Source organism: Zonotrichia leucophrys, chromosome 28, assembly GCF_028769735.1.
Source record: "Zonotrichia leucophrys gambelii isolate GWCS_2022_RI chromosome 28, RI_Zleu_2.0, whole genome shotgun sequence".
Taxonomy (NCBI): Eukaryota; Metazoa; Chordata; class Aves; order Passeriformes; family Passerellidae; genus Zonotrichia; species Zonotrichia leucophrys.
In genome coordinates, this window is record NC_088197.1 from 1,068,431 (window position 1) to 1,091,021 (window position 22,591).

The following is a 22,591-nucleotide window of genomic DNA, read 5'->3' on the forward strand; positions in this document are numbered from 1 at the left end:
TTCAGCACATCAGGAGCTGAATCACTGCATGTGGGTGGAGCCAGACAGATTGACAAGATGTGGAACTTGAAAGATGACCTCAGCCCGAGATCAATCATCCCACAAAGTCGCTGACTGAGGGAACAGCACAGGGGGACAGCTCAAGGTGAGGAGGCTCAGTGTCACCCTGGTGCCACAGCTGCAGCACAGGCACAAGCTGAGGTCACCCAAGGCCTGGCCCACTGTGATCCCTCAGCCCCTTCTCTGCCACAGCACCCTCAGAGGCTCCTGCCCTGCAGCAGGACATGAAAGAGGCACCTTGGGGGAAGCCATTAGCACAGGGCTCTTTTCATGCATTAGATGAATGAGGAATTGAGCTGTCAGGTAATGACTTTGGAGTTGTGGAGAAGCCAACTTGATGGAAAGCTAAGAATTAATTGCAGATCAGACAAAAGCATGAAGAAATAAAAGCTGGAACACCACGCTTTCAGGTTTTACAGCCCTTCAGATCAGCAAACCCCACAGAATGTGCCCAGCAGGCTAATCCAGGACATGGAACTGAACTCATCATGCAAACAAAAACACATCAGGAACTTTTTATGATTCAACTTTTTACAGAAGCTCAAGCCTGGGGGTCCATAGCCCACCTTGAGCACCATGTCCAGCCCTGGGCAGCAGCAGCAGGAGGACGTGGGGCTGCTGCAGCCAGGCCAGAGGAGCCACGGAGATGCTGCCAGGGCTGGAGCCCCTCTGCTCTGAGCCAGCCTGGCACAGCTGGGCCTGCTCACCTGGACAGGAGAAGGCTCCAGGGACACCTCAGAGCCCCTTTTGGGGCCTGAAGGGGCTCCAGGAGAGCTGCAGAGGGACTGGGGACAAGGCCTGCAGGGACAGGACACAGGGAATGGCTCCCACTGCCACAGGGCAGGGCTGGGTGGGAGATTGGGAATCAGGAATTGTGGAATCCATGCCTGGAATGGATTTCCCAGAGCAGCTGGGGCTGCCCCTGGATCCCTGGCAGTGCCCAAGGCCAGGCTGGGCAGGGCTGGGAGCAGCCTGGGACAGTGGGAGGTGTCCCTGCCATGGCAGGGCTGGCACTGGATGGCTCTGAGATCCCTCCCAACTCAAACCATTCTGGGATTCTGTGTATCAGAAAACTTGACATTTGTAAATGCAAATGAACCCAGATTTCTTCAGCACAGCATTTCTGAATTTTGCCACTGAAGACAAACCTGTTCAGGTCACTCATTGCCCAGTTCTGTGCAGTCTCCAACTGCTGCTGTTGGTGACTCTGCAAGGTAAGAAAAATCCAATCTGAGACTTATTTAATGAATTGACTAAATTGACTTCCTTCTTTCCCATTGGAGGCCAATATTATTTCTTACCAGTAGTTATTGTTATCAGCTAGTCAGCAGTAGTTTTGGATATTGGTGAGAATCAGCAACACTAAATGAGATTGCTGAGCAATGCCCTGACAATTCCAAGTGCATTTGGTGGGTCATTCTGGAGTTCAAAACGTTTTTCTCTCCCCACCCTCCCAAATGTTCTGTCACTGTAAATACCATTTAGCACACACTGTTCTGTGCTGTTCTCTCCTACACTCCAGCTACTCACGGGATCAGCCTGAGGAGGAGGGGGAGAAAGGTTTTCCCTCATTAATTCAAGTTGATCCCTGCTAATCTGAGAACAAATCCCAATTTTTAGCTCACTACAGCCCATAGAGGACATTATTTTCTGTGCTGCAGAATTAGGACACCACCTTCCCATGGCTGTGTTTCATTAAAGCAGGAAGGTAAAATAGGCAACACTGGGATCCTCAATCGACCCCAAAGTCTGGAGCAATTCCAGCAGATGCAGAAATTCCTGTTCAGAGTGACAACAGTGAGGAATATGCATTTATGTGATAGGAAGAAGTGGAATTATCCAACTATTTGCATGGGCATCTGGACTCTTGGAGATTGTTCTTATGCACATAATCCCAAATAACCAGGATTTCCTGACTGGAGAGTTATTACCAAAAAACTTCCTTTTTCTCCATTAAGCATTCTCCTGCCTCCTCCCCCTTTAAACACATTATCCCACACTCTTTCCAAGGACCAGGACAATCAGCCCAGACAGAATGGTCCCTCCTTAAAGCAAGACAAAGGCAATGACTCAGGAGTCCTGCTTCATTCACATCCCACAGAGCAGCAATGAGAATTTAATATTGGGATATTGGGAAGGGATTCCTGGCTGGCAGGGTGGGCAGGCCCTGGCACAGGGTGCCCAGAGCAGCCCCTGGATCCCTGGCAGTGCCCAAGGCCAGGCTGGGCAGGGCTGGGGCAGCCTGGGACAGTGGGAGGTGTCCCTGCCATGGCAGGGCTGGCACTGGGTGGGCTTTAGGCCCTTTCCACCCCAAACTGCAGCCATGGCATCAGAGCCTCCCCAGGCAGGGTTTGACAGGCCTGCACTCCCAGAGTCCAGCCATGTCATCCCTGACTCTCTGCTCTTCCTGCTGGGCTGAGTTTACAAGCAAGAAAACTCCTCCCTTTCCTTGCTCAACAGCCAGTTCAGCAAGCTCAATTTCAGATGTGAACTGAGCCAACTTTTCCTGGGCAGAACCAACTCCAAGAGCTCTGCTGGCCAAACCCAGACTGCACCAATATCCATTCCAATTCATTCTATGGTTTGCACAAAATTTAATCCAGCTAGAATTCAGGAAAAATAACACTCCCCAAACAGCAGGAAAATGACATTCCCTTTAAATCCTGAATTTTGTAAAACAAAGTGGAAAGGAAAAAACTGTAGCCATCAACACCCTATGCTGAAGAGAATATTAATTAATGAAATATAAGCATTGCCTCAATTCCACTCATTGCTCTTAAGAACATTATTTACTAATCATGTGCCTAACAAGTTGTACCTCCAAGCAGCTGCTTTCTCCACCCTGGGGATAGATTTGGTGATGGCAGACACTTCATGCCCGTCAGTCACGTCCAGGGCTGAGATAACACAAACTAATCCAGTTGTTATTGCAGCAACACGAAACACATCATGGTCAGTGAAAACAAACACTTCATTTCCTCATCTTGGTAAGCAGGTCAAGTTATTTCACTTTCTCTGGCTGTGAGAGGAGTCCCAGGTCCTTTTTTGGCACTTTGCACAAGCAACTCCTCCATTTCAATGAAAACATCATAAACTTTGTACACTGAAGGAAAGAGAACTGGGAAAGGGGTGGGGGGGGATGAAACAATTGGCAGCAATTTAAATTGATATTCAGTGCATGAAAATATGAGTGTCAACACTCAATCACCTGTGGTATGGTGCCTCAGTGGTGTGTTTAGATCCAAGTAAAAGCAGATAAAGACATCACCAGATATTACACAGGTTTTCAAAGAGCCAGTGTCAGAGTAGGATTGCCCTGGTCACAGCTCTGGGGTGGGATATGAACTGCTGGAGCTGAGATTCAAAGGGCCACATGGGAACAGACTCAGGCTGAGACAGGAAGGTTTAGATTGGATATTAGGGATATATTTTTTGGGTTTTTTCCCCCCAGAAAGGGCTGTCCAGCCCTGGCACAGGCTGCCCAAGGCAGTGGTGGAGCCATCATCCCTGGGGTGCTCAGAAGCAGTGTGGATGTGACACCTGGGGACAGGGTGTAGTGGTGAATGTGGTGGTGCTGGGCTGATGGTTGGACTTTATTATCTAAAAGATCTTTCCCCACCTTAACTCTGTGACTTTATCAGCAACCTGCCCAAGAGATGGGACACCCTGGAAGCCTCCATTTGCTGGGGACACAGGAGAGGATTCTGCAGAAGATTGAATTGCTTTGCACAAGTTTCCCTCCATGTTCCCCTCTGCCAGGGGATGTCCAGATGTCCAGATCCAAATCTCAGACTGGAGCCCCCAAGTGAACCCCCAGAGCATCTCCACTGGGAGAAAGGGAAAGGGAGAGCACAAAACTCCAGGCAGGGCTTGAGGCAGACCAGAGGAACCTCTTCTTTGTGAGAAACATTTAATTCAACACCATGACTTACAAGAGGACAGATTTACAGAGTAGTAACTGTAACAGACTGTTCAGAAAGGAAAATAATGGTGGCTGCCTGCAGTGCCAGGTAAAGCTCCCCAAAGCAGCACCTGGCACAGCATCAGCAAAGTACAATTCAGTCTCCTTGCAGTACTCAAATGAGCAATATCAACCAATTTTGTGTTTTCAAACCTTTAAGAAAAGAGTGAATAAAGGATCAATCACTTTGGCATGGGATATTTTTCAGGGATCACTAAGCTGCACTACTCCCAAAGGCAATTCCCTGGCCCCTGGCTGTCCCTGCTAATCTTTCTCACACAATAAAGGCTCTGGGAGCTACTTTCTTCCCCAAGTTTTGGGATACCAACAACTCATACAATTGGTTGGTGGCACAGTATTTCATGCACCACCCTGTAGTGTTCTCTCAGCAGAGACGTCCACGCACGGTTATGCAATGGATACCCTAAGACTAAAATAATTCTGCAACCCAGTCAACACATTCCCCAAGCTATCAGCTCTCATCTTCCTCCCCTCTCCTTGTCTCCCTTCCCAGAGAAATCCATTTTTAGCCACAAGTTACCCCAAAATGCTCAAAGATGTACTGGAAGAGACTGAGGGATCAATCAAGGTACCCATGGTGAAGCCCAATATTTAGAAACACATTAAGGCAGGTTTCACATCAGTCCAATTGTTGACACAAAATGCTGGTCACCTCACTGCACATGCAAATAAGAAAGATTCAATACTTAATAAAAAGCTTTAAATTCCTTTTTTTAGATATCAATTATAGAAAAATCAACCTTTTACCTTTTTTTTTTTTTTTAAAGAGGTCAGAACATTACTGCACACAAAAGCAGGTGTGTAGCCACACCTGTTGGAATGGATCCCCTTCCCTCCACACTGAGGAACAGAGGGCAGGTTCTTGGCACCAGAAGAGAAAAAGGAGGAAGTTTTCCTCATTATCAGTCAGAAATGAGTCATCCTTCCATCCCCAGTTGAGAAAGTCCTTCTGACTGGACTTAAACCAAAGTAAAATATACCTCAGGTTGGGTATATTGTGAACAGAGTCTTGGAGGCAAATGTCTGGACACACAGAGCTTGGATCCAAACTGTGGTGTGGAATAACCAAAGAGCCAAATGCCCAGAGCTGGCAGCCCAAGTCCTCGAGTGCAGCTTCCCCTCCTCACCCAGCCCAGGTGGGAGAGGCACTGGCAGCTCAGCTCTGAGCCTGCACTTCCAAACACCTGCAAGACCAATGTGGTCTTGTGAGGAAACAGCAACTCACACATGGAATGAACCATCCACAACATGAAATGACCTCCCTACAGTCAGGTACAAACAGGTAGCCCACAGCAGAGTAGCCAAGGAGTGAAACAGCATCTCCCTCCCTTGGGTTAGAGAGAAAAGTGTTTCTGTGGGTCATTAAAAGTACTTTGATAGAAAAGCTTAAAAATGTATCACCCAGCACTGACCCACAAAAAGTAATACCAAAAAAAAAAAAACCCAAAAAAAGAGCCAGCAAATTCAGTTCCTCGGATTTTCCCTCCCACCATTGATATTCTTTATCCCCTCCCACTTTTGCATTCCCAATCACCCTACTCCTGTAGAAAAAGGAAGGGGAGTAGAGTTTAGTCAAGTTCCATCTGCAGAACTCCCCTGCAGTGAATGAACCATCAGCTTCCATGTTTCCTGAAGTCCATCCAAAGGCTCTGGGGTACAGTTGGACTGATGGTGCACTCTTGGCTCTGTGAATGCTTGTGCTGACCCTGCTGAATGGGTTTATACTGGGAATTCTTAGATGGAACTCCCTGAAAGAGGAAAAACAAAAGACCTTGTAAGTCAAAAAGAATTTTTGTAGCTTTTCTTAAAAGGAGAAATCCCACTGTCTTAACACACTCCTGGGTTTCACCTGCAGCACTCAGTTTGTTCTGGCTCCTGCCAGACCTCTAGAGCAGAAAGGAATTCAAGGTATTCACTGTCCAAATACAGCTACTGCTGCTGATAGGGGAAAAAGGAAAAAAGAGCTCAGATAAAAGATGGGATCTCCCAAAGGCCAAGCAGATTGCACATTATAATCAATCCTCAGGCTTCAAGGATTGCTAAACAAAATCAATCTTCCTCCCACCTGAAATCCCCATTCCCTTCAAAGGAGCTCCTCAGCTATTTATCCTAAAAAGTCCCTTTTTCCCCCACCACATCCTTGATTCTTGTCTCAGAGGCTCCAGAGGAGGCCACTAAGCTGATCTTAGGGCTGGAGAACCTTTCCTATGGAGACAGGCTGAGACACAACTGGGGCTGAGCCCTGAGCCTCCTTTTCTCCAGGCTGAGCCCCCCCAGCTCCCTCAGTCCCTCCTGGTGCTCCCCAGCCCTGCCCAGCCTGGCCTTGGGCACTGCCAGGGATCCAGGGGCAGCCCCAGCTGCTCTGGGAAATCCATTCCAGGGATGGATTCCACAATTCCTGATTCCAGGGATGGATTCCAGGGATGGATTCCACAAATCCATTCCAGGCATGGATTCCACAATTCCTGATTCCCAATCTCCCACCCAGCCCTGCCCTGTGGCAGTGGGAGCCATTCCCTGTGTCCTGTCCCTGCAGGCCTTGTCCCCAGTCCCTCTGCAGCTCTCCTGGAGCCCCTTCAGGCCCCAAAAGGGGCTCTGAGGTGTCCCTGGAGCCTTCTCCTGTCCAGGTGAGCAGGCCCAGCTGTGCCAGGCTGGCTCAGAGCAGAGGGGCTCCAGCCCTGGCAGCATCTCCGTGGCTCCTCTGGCCTGGCTGCAGCAGCCCCACGTCCTCCTGCTGCTGCTGCCCAGGGCTGGGGCAGCTCTGCAGGTGGGGTCTCACTCCCACCTCCCCCATTCCTGACCCAAAGCCCCCACACCTTTCAAACTCCAGGCTAAAAAGTGAAAATTCATCAATATTTAAGGTTCCTCTTGACAACCTTCCTGCCCCCAGTGTTTAAGGTGAGACACAGCACAATCACCCACCTGGACTATACATTTTCCATCTCCTGGTCATGGTCCTGCTCCTCCTCCTCCTCTTCTTCTTCTCCTTCCTCCTCTGCTCCTTCTTTCTCCGAGGGAGGCTCCCCATCCCTGGCAATCTCCTCCACGTGGGCCAGCATGTCAGCCATCAGGGCCTCCTCCAGCCTCTTCCTCACCTGCTGCACCAGCTCCTCCTGCTTCCTGCCCAACACAGGGACACCCAACATCAGCCCCAGGGCTGCCCCTGTCAAGGGAAGAGTCCCCAGTCCCTCCAACATCAAAGCATGGACTGGAAAAGCCCTCTAAGAACTCCATTGTACAACAAAAAAACCCCCAAAAACCCCCACAACCCTGGCATTGTACTCTGAGTGAAGATGAAAAACACTTTAAAAATTTCTTCAGTATTTATATTATGTGTCATAGACCTGTTGATTTCTGGCTGAAGTTTGGCTAATCTAGCAGCCAACTTTTTAGCAGCCTAATGCTGATTTTTAACTCCTGCTACTAATATCTAAAGTCAGCCTACCCTGCACAGACTTTTAAAAATGTGACTGGAGGAAATTAAGTTTCAGGCCATTTCTTTCTGTTCATTTTCCTTTTGAGTCCCAACCCTAAGAAGTCAAAGCACAGCAAAGAAGTGATCAACAACCAGTGGCTCATGGGGCTCCTATTTCAGCTCAGCCACAGGACATCAAAGTTACAAACACTGTTTTTCCTGGCCATTTATGTCTCAATCAGGCCCAGAAAAATCATCCTGCAATTCCAAAAGATTTATCAAGCAGTCAAAGCAAGGACTGCCTTTAAACACTTAATGAATGCAAATTGCATGCTGCAGGCCTTTGGTATAGTCAGTTCTCCATTAAAAGCTTAAAGCTGAGTTTGACCAATCCTGATTTAACAATATTTAATTACTACAGCAACCTATAGCAGAATCAGCTGCATCCTTGTTCCCTGTCAGCAGGCATGGTTTGGGCATGGTCAATCCAGAAATTTTACTTAATTCATTTACTGACACAGAGGAAAGTGAAGAGAATCCAATCCCACTGTACAGGACTTCTCCAATGCCATCTCTGCACCTTGTTCCCTGTCAGCAGGCATGACTTGGGTTTGGTCAGTCCAGAAATTTTATTTAATTTATTTACAGACACAGAGGAAGGTGAAGAGAATGCAATCCCCCTGTATACAGGATTTCTTCAATGCCACCTCCCAAATCACTGTACAGGATTTCTCCAATGCCATCTCAGCACCTTGCCCCTTGTCACAGGAGGCATGACTTGGGCATGGTCAATCCAGAAATTTTACTTAATTCATTTACTGACACAGAGGAAAGTGAAGAGAATGCAATCCCACATACAGGATTTCTCCAATGCCATCTCTGCACCTTGTTCAAATTATATTTAATTAATTTACAGACACAGAGGAAGGTGAAGATAATCCAATCCCTCTGTACAGGATTTCTCCAATGCCATCTCTGCACCTCGTTCCCTGCCAGCAGGTATGACTTGGGTATGGGCAATCCATAAGTTTTATTTAATTCATTTACTGACACAGAGGAAGGTGAAGAGAATGCAATCGTCCTGTACAGGGTTTCTCCAATGCCATCTCTGCTCAGAGGTGCCTCAGTCAAGGTTCCCCCAACTCAGACACTTTTGTAATAAAAGGAAACTTGACATAAAAAGCAAACATGAGCCTGAAACTGCAGAGTAACTGAGCATGGCCAAAATAAAAAACAGTGGGATTTAAGCACATGACAGAGCTTCATGTAACTACTTTTGTCTCCTCTCTTGCTCCAGAGCCATTCCAGCGAATTCCCAAGGCACAGTGTTCCATCAGACACTCAGAAAGAACAGCAAAGCACTGGTTGAGCACGAGGAACCTCGCTCCAGAACAGCAAGTGCTATTTCCAGCTCCTACCTGATATCTTCATCAGTCACCATGAAGGCTTTGCAGAGAGGCTGGGAGGTGTTGAGCCAGACCCCAGGGTTCTTCTCCACAGCTGCAGAGAGCTGCCCAGTGATGGGCATGGTGCTGGTGTGCAGGGCACTGGCGATGGCAGAGAGCAGAGTCTCATCTGTGCAGCCAGGGCCAACCCCTGCAAGGGGGAGGGAAATCCATGAGCAGCACTGCCCCAGGCAGGGAGCAGGAAATCAGGACAATGGGAATGAAATTTTAATGGCAAAGCACAGGCTGTCAGTTGGAAAGCTCACATGACATAAATCTCAGAGCTAAATGCTTCTAACAGCACCTCTGCAGCTCTCTGAGGGTATTGAAACTTAGAGCAGTTCCTCATTGTTAGAATCAAAAAGATAATAGAAATCACCAAACTGGGAAAGGAGGATGTTTCCATTCTGCTTGAACAAGGCTCAGAGAGCTGGGGGTGCTCACCTGGACAGGAGAAGGCTCCAGGGACACTTCAGAGCCCCTTGTGGGGCCTGAAGGGGCTCCAGGAGAGCTGCAGAGGGACTGGGGACAAGGCCTGCAGGGACAGGACACAGGGAATGGCTCCCACTGCCACAGGGCAGGGCTGGGTGGGAGATTGGGAATCAGGAATTGTGGAATCCATGCCTGGAATGGATTTCCCAGAGCAGCTGGGGCTGCCCCAGGATCCCTGGCAGTGCCCAAGGCCAGGCTGGACAGGGCTGGGAGCAGCCTGGGACAGTGGGAGGTGTCCCTGCCATGGCAGGGCTGGCACTGGATGGGCTCTGAGATCCTTCCCAACCCAAACCCAAACAGCAATCTGGGACGCTCTGCTGTTGGGGAAAATGAATCCCCAAAAGGCAGAGAGGCTTTGCTTCAATGTGCCCTCAGAACAAAGGGCACTGGGAGCCCAGGCAGCAGCACAGCTCCTGCTGCAGCAGGAATGGGCACAGCCCTGCCAGGCCCTGGGAAGAGGAGCTCACCCCCAGCACTTTCACTCCCCCTGCCAGGGGCCAGATGCCAGCCCTGGGTGAAGGGCACCCTCTGGTTACCTTGCAGCCCCTTGGGAAGGTCCATTGTCTTCACCAGCTCCTCTGCAATGTCAAAGGCATTCAGGCCACTCAACTTCTTCTCCCAGAAGAGCTGCAGACAAAGCAGGAGGTTATTGGTACAACCAGGAGTGGAACCGACAGCTCCACACAATCCCTGCCTCCTGTGCAGACAGGGAACAGCAGGGCTGAGGACATTTAATGTGGATTTACCACAGAAGGGATGGATCTGCCACCTCCAACAGCAGCAGGAACAATCCTCACTGCCAATCAGCCCTGTCAAGCCTTAACTTCTTTTTGCCAGGGCTGGGATTAAATGTGTGAGATGGCATTTCTTGTTGGGACTCAGATGTTTATCAGTTCTTATCTATGCTACAGTCTCACCAACCCTGAGTTCTACAGCACTTCAGTCCAACAAACTAAAAATGGAACCCTATCTCTCTCTACAAGATAAGGATAAACTACCCAATTAAGAAATGACACCTAAATTATTTTTACTTTTTACCCAATAAACAACCAACCCATGGCTCATAATGTGGACTTTTTTATTCAATTACACCAAACCATCCAAACCCATTGAGGAGAAGGAAGGAAAGGAGAAGGAGAAGGAAAGGAGAAGGAAAGGAGAAGGAAAGGAGAAGGAAAGGAGAAGGAAAGGAGAAGGAAAGGAGAAGGGAAGGAGAAGGGAAGGAGAAGGAAAGGAGAAGGAAAGGAGAAGGAAAGGAGAAGGAAAGGAGAAGGAAAGGAGAAGGAAAGGAGAAGGAAAGGAGAAGGAAAGGAGAAGGAAAGGAGAAGGAAAGGAGAAGGAAAGGAGAAGGAAAGGAGAAGGAAAGGAGAAGGAAAGGAGAAGGAAAGGAGAAGGAAAGGAGAAGGAAAGGAGAAGGAAAGGAGAAGAAAAGGAGAAGGAAAGGAGAAGGAAAGGAGAAGGAAAGGGAAAAAGAAAGGGAAAGGAAGAAGGAGAAGGAAAGGGGAAAGGAGAAGGAGAAGGAGAAGGAAAGGAGAAGGAAAGGAGAAGGAAAGGAGAAGGAAAGGAGAAGGAAAGGAGAAGAAAGGAGAGGAAAGGAGAAGGAAAGGAGAAGGAAAGGAGAAGGAGAAGGAAGGGAAAGGGAAGGAGAAGGAAAGAGAAGGAGAAGGAGAAGAAAGGAAAAAGCACCAGCCTCCGCCCTAAAACCTCCATCTTGCTTTATATTTATTATTATATTCTAAAACCTTCAACTCTAAGTTTCCACCCTGTGATATCACTCACTTCTATTCAAACTCCACACCAACAATCCCAGTTCTATCATTCAGTTTTGGAAGCTTCTCCACAGCCTCAGGTCAGTGCAGTGTTATCTTGGGGGTCAGTGCCTGGCAGCACAGAAAGTCTGAAATTCTCAGCAGCCAGGGCTCCAACACAGCCCTACAACTCCTCTCTCCCATTTTGCTGCCTTGGAAAACTCTCTTCTCTTGCAGGGCCTGGAACTTTCAATGCTCTGAGCTGCAGAACAAGGCCAGGCTGGCTGATTTTCAGCTGCAAGCCCACAGTGTGAGACAGCCTTGTCTGCACCCTATTTCTCTCCTACATATCCCACAGAAAGTTAAGGAATGCAAGGACTGTGTTCAAGGTAAAGTATTATTTTCTTCCTTCTGTTTGGTCCTTTCCCCCATGTCTCTCCTTTACCAGGTTTTGAGTCACAGGCTCTCCCCAGGTTTAAAAAGCTGAATGTGTGATGTGGTAGAAATTCAAATAGAACCTGGGATAGTGCAAGGTGTCCCTACCCATGGTGGGAGGGTGAAATGGGATCATCTTTAAGATCCCTTCCAGCCCCCAAGAATTCTGGGATTTTTAAGCCAGTGCATGATGGGACTTGGCACTGCTTTCAAATTTTGCAGAAACATCTGGAATCTGCTGAGAAAATGTCAAAATATTCTGCAATCCAGTAAAATATCTTAAAGAGGAACACAAATCCAGCTCAGAACTGGGAGAGGGTATTTTATCTTTAGTGTTCTTTTTTATTGCCTTAACTATAAAAGCTGCAGGAGTAGCAACAACACTGTGAACATACAGGATCTGCTTCCCCAAAAAACCATGGTGAGACCCCGCCAATCTGCTTAAAAAACAAAAAACCCACCTCAACCACCAAAAAACCACTCATTTCAAATAAGTTCTATCTCACATCTGGCGGTTCTAGTTCTAAGTTGAACTGGGTTTATTAAATTCTTAAAATCTGCCTTCAAAAAGTGGTTTTTGAAGTTTTCAGAAAAGGTTTTCAGTGCTCCAACAGATAAAGCTTATTTTACCTTCCCTTGTCCTGAGCATCCTTTCCTTTAATTTTGGTGTGTTCTCTTGCTTGCTAATACACATTATGGTAAGAAAAACATTTTGATTTTGGATTAACAATAAGATTCTAAGTGAATTTATGATCTTATACTGGCAGAGTTTACTCTTAGCAATGTACAGTCCCCTGCACTGCAACAAACACCACAGTGGATGTGATCCCTGCAGGAACAAGGATTTAATGGATCAAGGATTTAATGGAACATGGAATTCTTACACAACTGCAACATTTGACAGTGATTCTAAACCCAAGTGTCCTCTGAAGTGGTTACAATGTCTGAATAATTTTGCAGATAATACTTAATTTCAGCATGAAGGAAATGCAGGTTTAGCTACAACAGAATTGGGATCCAACCAAAGGCTGCAGTTTGTAAATCCCAGTGTGCAGAGTCCATAACTAGAGACTGGGAATGGGATTTGTTCTGATTTTAAGAGCTGGGAGCACTGCAAGCCACTGCTTCTGAAACAGCAGATTTTTCTGAATTCTGAAATGCCAGACATCAGGAATTGCCAGGGAGCATTTGTTCAGCATCACAAAATTAAAGCAGATTATTTTGGGATCCTCCCAGTAGGAAATCCAGGAGTTTCTCAGCCTTACCTGCCTGGGCTGGTCCACAGCTTTCTGGGGGTCACTCTTCACCTTGTTGCTGGGGTGGTTTGTGATCTTGGTGACAGGCTGTTTGAAGATAGAGGCTGTCTGTCTCACAGGCAGGGCTGTGTTCAAATCAGGCTTGCCCTGTTTCACACAAAAAGAAAAGGAGAAAGCCACAAAAATGTTTTCAGATTGCTAAAATGCTACTACAGCCACAAAGAAGTGCAGCAGGGAACAGTTCCTGGGCTTCAAATCTTGTCTAATCTCAAGTTATACAAGTTAGGTTGCTAAAAATACATAACTAAATTCAAATCTTGCCTTAGACCTATCAAAGTTTTCCACTCATTCTGTTTAGCATAGCAGCCTCCTCCCATGTGAGCTCACACACATCAGTTTTACTCCCATTTTAAATGATTTTAGGAGTCAGAACAAACCATGTGTAATCACTAAAAGAGAGGATTACAACATAATATTTGTAATAAATAAAAAAATTATAAGCAGGGATTTAGAGGCTGATTTCTAAATCCAGGAACCACTCCAAACCATTCCTTCTAAATCCAGTTGTGACCAATAAACAAACCAACACCACTGAAAGCTGAATCCCTTTTTTTACCTTTGGTTCTGAACAAAGCTCAGCTTTTAAATGCAGCTCATAATCAATTTTGCACTACAGGACTGCATTTTCTGTTAGGGGAAGCATAGGAAGGCTGCTCCTCATTCCCAAAATCCAACACACAACTCTTGGAATGGCTCTAGGACACGCTTTGTTCTCAGGGATGCAAACGCTGTGTCTGCCTCACAGATTTATTCATGAGATGTAGAAAAGATGTATTCAGGACAAATATAATTCTGAACCATCTGGGTGCTAATCCTTGCAGAAGCCAGTGATAACATTTGTACATTTATTGAGAGTTCTGGGCAGAATTTTTAGCCTGAGAGGTGTGTGAGCTGCTGCTCTCTGCCTCAAGGCAGGTCTCAAAATATCCCTGCAGCACCAGGAGTGTAAGAAATGTTCCCAGCACTCTCGTGAAGATGATCCTTGACTGGCTGAGGTATTTCAGAAATGAGAATTGTGCCTTTTCCACATTCAGTGTTTAGGTGCATACACAGCAGCTGCTGGGTTCTGGGAAGGATTTTAGCATCTGATGAAGATCCTGAGGAACGAGCAGGGACAATCAATGCAGACAGGGAGCCTGACACTGCCATCCTGACACCTCAACAATCTGAATTAGCAGCTAGAGAATCTTTTATTTTGTTCTACAAATAGACCTCACAGTCCTCCTCCCTCTCAGGCTTTTTGCCCCAAATGCCACCTCCCCTTCCATCAGTGCCAAAGCTGGGGCAGCAGCACAGAGCTGACCTCTCCTGCAGCATCTCCTCATCCCTGTGGACCCAAACCCCTCCTCTCCTCTCCAAAGGCAAGGGCAGGGCAGAGCTGCTGCACAGCTCCAGCAATGTGGGGCTCTGGGGCAGATTGTGCTGGAGGAGGTGAGCTCACACTGCAGGGAGGGGATCACAGAATCCTGGAATGGTTTAGATTGGAAGGGACCCTAAAGCCCATCCAGTGCCACCCCTGCCATGGCAGGGACACCTCCCACTGTCCCAGGCTGCTCCCAGCCCTGCCCAGCCTGGCCTTGGGCACTGCCAGGGATCCAGGGGCAGCCCCAGCTGCTCTGGGAAATCCATTCCAGGGATGGATTCCACAATTCCTGATTCCCAATCTCCCATCCAGCCCTGCCCTGTGGCAGTGGGAGCCATTCCCTGTGTCCTGTCCCTGCAGGCCTTGTCCCCAGTCCCTCTGCAGCTCTCCTGGAGCCCCTTCAGGCCCCAAAAGGGGCTCTGAGGTGTCCCTGGAGCCTTCTCCTGTCCAGGTGAGCAGGCCCAGCTGTGCCAGGCTGGCTCAGAGCAGAGGGGCTCCTCTGCACTCATTCCCACAGGGCAATGCCTGTCTTGTGCTGGGAACTGAGGAAGGTGACAGTCTCTTCCCTGCCCTCCTCCACAGGAGACTGAGCAGTGCCACAACTCTCCTCCCCAGCACCAACCCCCTGGGAGCAGCATTTGTCCAACCCCCACCAGCAGAGCTGCTCTGACACAGCTCCAATTCACACTCCAGCTCTGAACTGCTGCATTCTCCCTTCTCTCCCAGGCTGCTCTGGCAGCTCCTCAGCAGGGAGGGGGAGCAGCAGAGCCTCTCACTCTCTTACTTTGGCCTGGTTGGAGCAGTCGTAGCGCATCCTCTGCCTGTTCTTGTTCATTTTGTTCATCAGCATCTTGCCCGTGCGGAAGTCGAAGGTGCCCAGGTCCATGGAGCTGCCCAGGTACCGTGCCAGCTGCGGCTTGCTGCGGAACTTCTTCCCACTGGGGCTGCAAGAAACACACCAGGTGTCCACCCCCGGGCACACCCCCACCCCCTGCACCTCCTCTGCACCTCAGCAGGGAGGGGTTTGATTGCCATGCTCAAAAACACAGGCTGGACTTTGCAGAATGGAGCTGACGTTCAGCTTTGAAATGTTTTCATATTGACTGCTTCTCATGTGGAACACACAAATTAAGTTAAAATGGTTTTGTATGTCAAGAGGAAGATTCAGATCAGATAAACAAATGTAGCATAATGCACACAATAACCATCAAGGGAGATCTCAGCACAGATGCACTTTTCATTCAGCTGTCTCTCATAGTAAATGCACATTTTCAAGTATAATTTCTTCTCTCAGGACTCTTGCATTTGACCAGCACCTAAAATGCTCCTTGTCTGCTCTCCCTGCCCCTTGAACAGCACATTCAGGTTTGATTCTGTCTTTTGTAGCACCCTGAAGACTTCAGAAAAAGAGAAAACCAGAAGTTAACTACTGACAAGCTGCAAGGCAAAGAATCCAAAGTGATGCAAAGATAAATGTCAAAACCTTGTAAAACTTTCCATTAATGGCAAAAGGGAAGAGAGACTCTTCTGTAACACCTGGGTTTCCACAAGGACTCAACCTGGAGAAAAGTTACAAATTATTCCAAATTCTTACTGATGTTTTCTTTGGGGTTTTGTTGTATTTTTTGTTTTAGTTTGTTTTTTGAGGAGGTTTTTTTTGTTTGGTTTTTATTTGTTTGTTTGGGTGTTTTTTTTTTCTGGTTGTTGTTGGGATTTTTTTGTTTTGGTTTGGTTTTTTGGGGGATTTTTTTTTTTAACAATCCAACATAAGCTATTTTTTTATTCATAAAGTAACAATAAGCCACTGTGTAATGGCTGCAGTGTAGGACTGTAAAGACAATAAGCACCAAGTATTTTTCACCTTTTCACTAAGCATCATAACAACACCTCTTTATTCTGTCAATTACTTCTGGTTTTCTCTGCTTTGCAACTTGCATATTCAGCCCTAGTTCACATCCAGGAGAAGCTCATTCCCTGTATATCCATCCCACTATCACAGGTTAATGGCCTGCAAGGCATTTTAAGACCAAAAATGCCAGTTACCCCCTTATCTCACACTGGTGAGATACTGATAACCTTACCAAGGTCTAAACAACAAAACAAAACAAAAGGAAAAGTCAATGTTCACATATTGTCTCCTGCCCTGAAGCTTTATAAGGGGAAAACCAGCATGAGCAGAGAATTTCTGGTATAGGACAGTGACAAAGCAATTAGGTTAAGTCAGGCTGTGCATGAAAAAAATAGATTAAAAAAAAAGAAACCCAGAAAGTACCCAAGTATTAAAAGGTCTCCAAAAACTGAGATCAATTGAATATAAATTACACTGAAACTGAAATCAGAAAAAGTCTCTGGAAGGAGTTAAGTCTGAAAGGTTGTGGTGATCCCACACAGCATCTGCTGAGGAAGCTCCTGGCTCCAACTGCTCCCAAGCTGCTTATCCTGCCTGGATCTCCTCCCTGCCACCACCACTGCTCACACGAATGAACCAGCTGAGGAAAATAATCCATCTTTGGAGGCCAGGGGAGGAGGAGGAAACACTCCCCCACTGGTTATTCCTCAGCTCCCTGTGGAGCTGCACTTGGGCCAGGACACAACACAGAGCAGGACCAAGGAACAGAGGCTGCGTCCAGCCCCAAATTCATGAATAACTTTTTCAAACTCTAAAGGCAGTTATTTGCCTCAATCCAGAGAGAGGAATAACCAACTCAGCAGCTTTAGGGCAGGGCTGTTGCTGCCAGTGAAGCCAGGAAGAAAAGCTCCTGCTACATGAAGAACATGGCACTGCTTCCTCTTCCAAGATCTGCTGCTCTAATTTAGGGTTTAGTGTCTTAGCAGGTTTAAAAATAATGCATTAAAGTGCAGAGTAACTTCCAGAACAGTCAGTACAGTCAAAGACAGGATTTTAAGTGAACAGAGCCCTTCATTTCTGTGTGTTTACTATGTGCTGTGGTCATTTTGCAAGGAAGAACTGAAAAGCTGCTCAGAGTCTCAAAAAACCCACCTGAAATGACTGAGAGTCCTGTCTCTTCCTGGGGAAGCTTGGCCCAAAGGAAAAGCACTGAAATGTTCAGAAGAAAAACTTTTATTCTGATTAGGTCTTGCAAAAGGCAGGATCATCCCCAGGGTCTCTGGGACAACAGCAGGCCAGGGAGCAAAGCTATGAGCAAAAGGTGACAGGGAACTGAGACAGGAAGGGATGGGGTGCCCTGGAGCTCCTGGGGACCCTCTGGCAGGACCATGCAGGACATTGGGGCACCTACACACACCTGGGAGGGTCAGAGGTGTGGGGGCAGCCACAGGAACCCAAAACTCGAGCGGGATTCCTGATGCACACCAGGACACACAGAAACACCCCCGGTACCACAGAACTCTGAGCGCTGTTAAAGTGACTTTAAACGTCACAAAATACAGAATTTACCTCCTTCTGCTCCTCCTGCACTCCTGGTTTTGCACAAAGAGGCCCAGAAACGAGACATTTTGGTACAAAGCTGCAAAGCCCAACCTCTGCTCTGTAACACCCCCAGGCAGTGACGCTGAGGGCCCGGATTGATCCTGAGCTCCCAAATGAGGCTGTGCCACAGCCCCCTGTGTGAAAGGCCGAGCTGCAAAGGAGTTTACAACTTGCAAAGGATTTGCCACGCTCGTCCATCACCAGCTCCGGGGCTTTATTCGCTTGGGCCGCCTGGTTCTCGCTAACAAAACAGACCTGGCTGCCGGAGCCACCGCAGCCACCCCCGGCTCTCATTCCCAGACTTTTGCGGGCAGATTGAGCCCGCTCGGGGCAGCCCATTGAAGGGCCAGGTGTCCCTGCTCTCCATGTGCAGCTCAGCCTTTGTTTCCTGCCTTATATCCTTAAGGAGAGAGCGGCTGCCCAGGCCCTCTCCCCTCCTCCCTCATCTGAGTCTCCTCCCCTCCGCTCTCCCATTTAGCCCGCACAGGATCTGCACAACTTGGGAAGCGAGGGACAAAAGGCAAAAAAAAAAACCACCAAACCCTGAGCAAAGCCAGCCACCGCCTGCCTCTGGAAGGAATGGAGGCAGGGACAGCCCAGGAAAACGGGGCACTGAGAGCAGACACTCAGAGCCTTGCGTCCTCGCTGGAGGGGCAAGGGAAGAACACAAAATGATTCTCCTTCTTGCTCCCTCCCTCACTCCTCTCCCCAGCTCTGCTCCAGGCAAATCCCGGTACCGGGGGCTCCTGGAGAGCTGCAGGAGATACCCTCACAGGGAGATGGGGACACTGCACGACTACAGTGCCAGCACCTCTGTCACAGCACCCCCAGTCACCCCTGGATGCAGCACCCACAGCCAGCCCTGCCCCGGGGTCCCACACTCAGCTGGGCCACCCTGGCATGGGCTGGCACGGCCATGAAAACCATGAAAACCACACCGGGCCAGGGGGTGACACATCCAGGTGCCACAGAGCACCCCACAACCCTACACAGCCACAGCCCCACCCCAGGGAGCAGCCCCGGGGACCTGACCTGTCCCCATCCCCGTGGGGCTGTCCCAAGGGATGATGTCCCCACAGGACAACAGGGGGGGGTCTTCGTTCAGCAACTTGGACTCCAACCATACCAAAAATAACCCCCCCAAAAACTCCAAACAAAGCACTTGGAGACACACAAAATCTCCCCAGATTTCCAGAAGCATCACATCCCTAAAGGAGAGCCCAAATGGCAGCTCTGTAACACCGGGACAAACACAATTACAACCAGATGATTTTGCAGGGCTCAATTCAGGCATGATGGAATTGTTAAGGATGGAAAAGACCTTTAAGCTTATCAGATCCAACCATCACCACCATGTTCACCATTAAACCATGTCCCCAAGTGTCACATCCACATGTTTTTTGAATATTTCCAGGGATGATGACGCCACCACTGCCCCGGGCAGCCTGTTCTAATCCTTTCCATGAAAAAAATCTCTCTAATACCCAACCTAAAAGTCCCCTGGTGCAACTTGAGGCTGTTTCCTTCTCATATGAGAAATTATGAGCTTCCCTGCAGGCAAACCAGAGCAACAGAGGAAAAGCAAAGCACAGACTCCGTGAAAGCATTTTGCTCCACAATTTTTTCTGGAAAAGATTGTACTGATCAAAATATCTTTGGAGGAGTGTTAAAAACATTCCCTTCCAACTTTTTACATTTGTGCTGCAAAGGTAAGGAATTCTCAACAAAATAAGTTTCACACAAGAGTGTGAAGTTTCCCAGCACAGTGATGTCAACATCCTGAGGCACAAACCAACAGTGATCCCAAATTTCTGACACTTGGCCATCAAACCTTCAGGAGAAAAACACTCTGCAGAAAAAAAGCCCCACAAAGCAGCACTAAATTCTCCTTCCCTCATGTGAGAACCCCGAGTTTGAAGAGAGCCAGAACTCCCTCAAAGACAACCTGCCACTTTGACAAAATCCCTGACACGATTTTCTTCCTGCAATCCTCCATCCCTGCACTTCTGCTCACTCCAAATCCAGCCCACCCTCTCAGCCAAAACCCTCCTAAGGATGAGGTTCGAGGACTGGCTGTAAAAACCTGTCCAGGCACTCAGACCTGGAGGAAGATGGAATTTCCAGCCAGAGACTGGCTCAAACACATCTCACAGGGAGTTTTCCACAAACCCTCCCTGCATCTGTACGTGCCTGGGAGCTGGACAGAACAATCGCCCAGGTAAACAACAGGCAGAAGTCCCACAGGTATTACTGAACTGCCACACCTGCATTTACCACTCTGAGGTAATGCAAAATGCAACAGAAACCAAAAATTAGCGCAACAAAGCTCTATTCTACCTTTGATCTCTGTCCAAATTGATACAAAGGGAAAACCCATCATAATTTGGGAATAAAAATATGCTACTTATCCTCTCTTCCCCTTTTTTTAAAGTTCATCTCCGACACTGCAACTTAACAAACAAGTTCTGGGACAAACAGAATCTCTGAAGCTTTCAGCTGCTGCTGGTGGTCTCATCCTGCCCTCAGCCTCCGAGCTGCAGCAGCAGAATCGGCTTCACGTTCTCGAGGATGGCACTTTCTGGTTCACTCCCCTTTTCTCACAACCATAACCTGATTCTAAAAATGAAACCTGGAGCTAAAGCTGTGTCTGTCCCACCCCTGGAAGTGTCCAAGGCCAGGATGGACGGGGCTGGGAGCCACCCGGTCCAGTGGAATGCGTCCCTACCCATGGCAGGGTGGGATGAGATGGGCTTCAAGGTCCCTCCCAAACCAAACCGTGCTGTGAGGATCCTGTGTCAGAGGCAGAAGTTGAGGGTTTGGATTTTCCCGACAGGCAGGGCCAGGTGAGGACACAGGGACAGCTCCTGCTGCGTTCGCAGCTCCCGCTGGACGCGAGTTTCACACCTCAGCCCGCGGGGGCCTCGTGGGTGCGGGGAGGATCCATATGGCCACCTACAGCCATATGAGCCATGCAGGGCTATAAATAGCACCCCTCCAGCTCCGGGGCCGTGCGCTCCCCCCGCAGCCACACTCCCGGCAAGGCGCATCCCGACCCGCCCCGGGGCCAGCACCGCCAGCAGCCCGGGCTCCCTCCCCGCAATCCCCGAGCGCACCCAGAGGGCAGCGGAGCGAGCCCCGGGGAAGGAGGAGCACCCCCCGCGCTGCTCCTTCGAGAATAAAGAACCCGGAGTGCCCGCGGGGCAGGAGCCGCTCTGAGGGGACGCGGGGGCTCCTCACGGCGCTCCCCGATCCCTGAGGGGGCCGAGCATCCCCGGCCCCCCGCGGCCGCCCCGGGCCGGCTCCCCGCTCCCTTCCCCTCCACCTGTGGCTGCAGCCCCGGCCCGGCCCCCCGCGCCCGGGGCGGCCCCGCCGAGCGCTCCCACCTCTTCCGCTCCATGGCGGCTCCTCCCGGCCCGCTCCCGCCTGGCTCCGGCCGCCTCCCGCCGGCTCCTCCCGGCCGCCGCGCTCTCCTGCCGCCGCCGGCCCTTCTGCGCTCCCGGTGCCCCCGGGAGGCGGCGCCGCGGCCCGGCTCGTCCCGCTCCCGCTGCGCTCCCGGTGCCGGTCCCGGCCCTGGCCCCGCTCCCGCCGTCCGGTGCGCGCCGCTCCCTCCGCCCGCCCCTTCCACCCACCGAGCCGCCTCCCACCGCCCGCCGCGCCCGGATCCCTCCGCCCGCATATAGTCCCTCCCCCCGCCGCCCCCGCGTGGTGCCCCCCCCGTGCCAGCCCCGCTACCCCGGCGAACCCGCACGGTGCCGGCCTTACCCCAGCGCCGAGCGCCGCGGGGCCCCCCGGTGTCCCGGCAGCGCCGCTTTGGGCATCTTCCCCCGCGCCCGCCCCGGCCGCACTGGCGGCCCCGCGACCCCCGGCCCCGCCCCGCGCCCTGGGCTGCGGACCCGCCCGGACCCCCGGGGAGAACCGGCCCCCGCCCTGGGGCTGGCCCCGGGGGGTCGGGGTTCGTGCCGTGCAACAGAAGCATACTAAAAAAACCCGCTCAATAAAACCCAACAACAACAACAAAAAAACACAACAAAAAAAAAAAAGGAGGAAATCTGCACACGAGGAACTGGAGTGAAGACAAAGCAATGAAAAGTTTTTCAGGACAGCGTGTAAACCAACACCTACTGCAGCTGCAGTGGCAAATTCCCGGCTGTGGTACCGCCAGGAGAGGTGTGTGCCGAGGAACGGCCACCTGGGAACCCCAGCTTTGGGAATGAGACACCAGCCAGCACCTGAATCCCAGCTGCTGTGCTCCTGCCATTCCATTCCAGTATCCACACGCTGAGAAACACCACAAGGCAGCCTCCTTCCCAAAGCAAGTCAGAGAAATCAATTTTCCTTTAATGAATGATGCATTAGCTTTTTGTTAAGAATCCTGCTTGGAGCAGCAGTTGGAAGGGATCAGTGTCGGACACTACAGCAGGGCTGTCCATAGCAGTGTGTCCACTCTCTCTGGCCACCGCTCTGGTCTGACATCAAACTCTATTTGTGTCAATAACCAGCGCTTCCTCCAGTCCCCAGCTGGCAGCAACTTAGAGTGCTGGAATATCCTGAGCTGGAAGGGACCCTCAGGGATCATTGATCCCAGCCCCTGTCCCTGCCCAGCCACCCCAACAGCCCCACCCTGAGCAGCCCTGGGAGCTCCTGCAGCTCTGGCAGCCTTGGCACCATTCCCTGGGCAGCCTGGGCAGTGCCCAGCAGCCTCGGGGGGCAGAACCTTGCCCTGAGCTCCATGCCAAGGCCTGGCACAGCTGCAGCCCTTGCTGGGCTCCTGTCCCTGTGCCAGAGCAGAGCTCAGCCCCTGCCCCTGTGCCTGCCCTGGGGAGGAGCTGCAGCCCCCGAGGAGCCTCCCCTCAGTCTCCTGGGCTGCAGCTGAACCAGCCAAGT

At 50.0% G+C, this 22,591-nt stretch overlaps 1 protein-coding gene across 3 annotated transcripts; it reads right to left on the reverse strand.

Annotated features, from left to right (window-relative positions):
* Nucleotides 1–4,805: 4,805 nt before the first annotated feature.
* Nucleotides 4,806–21,547, reverse strand: MBD3 (methyl-CpG binding domain protein 3). Of its 3 annotated transcripts, none has more exons than XM_064734326.1 (8): nt 21,470–21,547; nt 17,258–17,314; nt 15,041–15,200; nt 12,843–12,980; nt 9,931–10,021; nt 8,876–9,053; nt 6,965–7,162; nt 4,806–5,790 (listed from the first exon to the last, which is right to left on the reverse strand). In XM_064734326.1, the coding sequence occupies exons 1-7, from the start codon at nt 21,523–21,525 to the stop codon at nt 6,970–6,972; spliced, it is 873 nt and encodes a 290-aa protein (XP_064590396.1). In that variant the 5' UTR covers nt 21,526–21,547; the 3' UTR covers nt 4,806–5,790; nt 6,965–6,969. The 3 variants fall into 3 exon arrangements, with proteins under 3 accessions (XP_064590396.1, XP_064590398.1, XP_064590397.1); XM_064734328.1 differs by lacking the exon at nt 21,470–21,547 and adding an exon at nt 21,091–21,299; XM_064734327.1 differs by lacking the exons at nt 17,258–17,314; nt 21,470–21,547 and adding an exon at nt 21,091–21,238.
* Between the last annotated feature and the right edge of the window lie 1,044 nt (nt 21,548–22,591).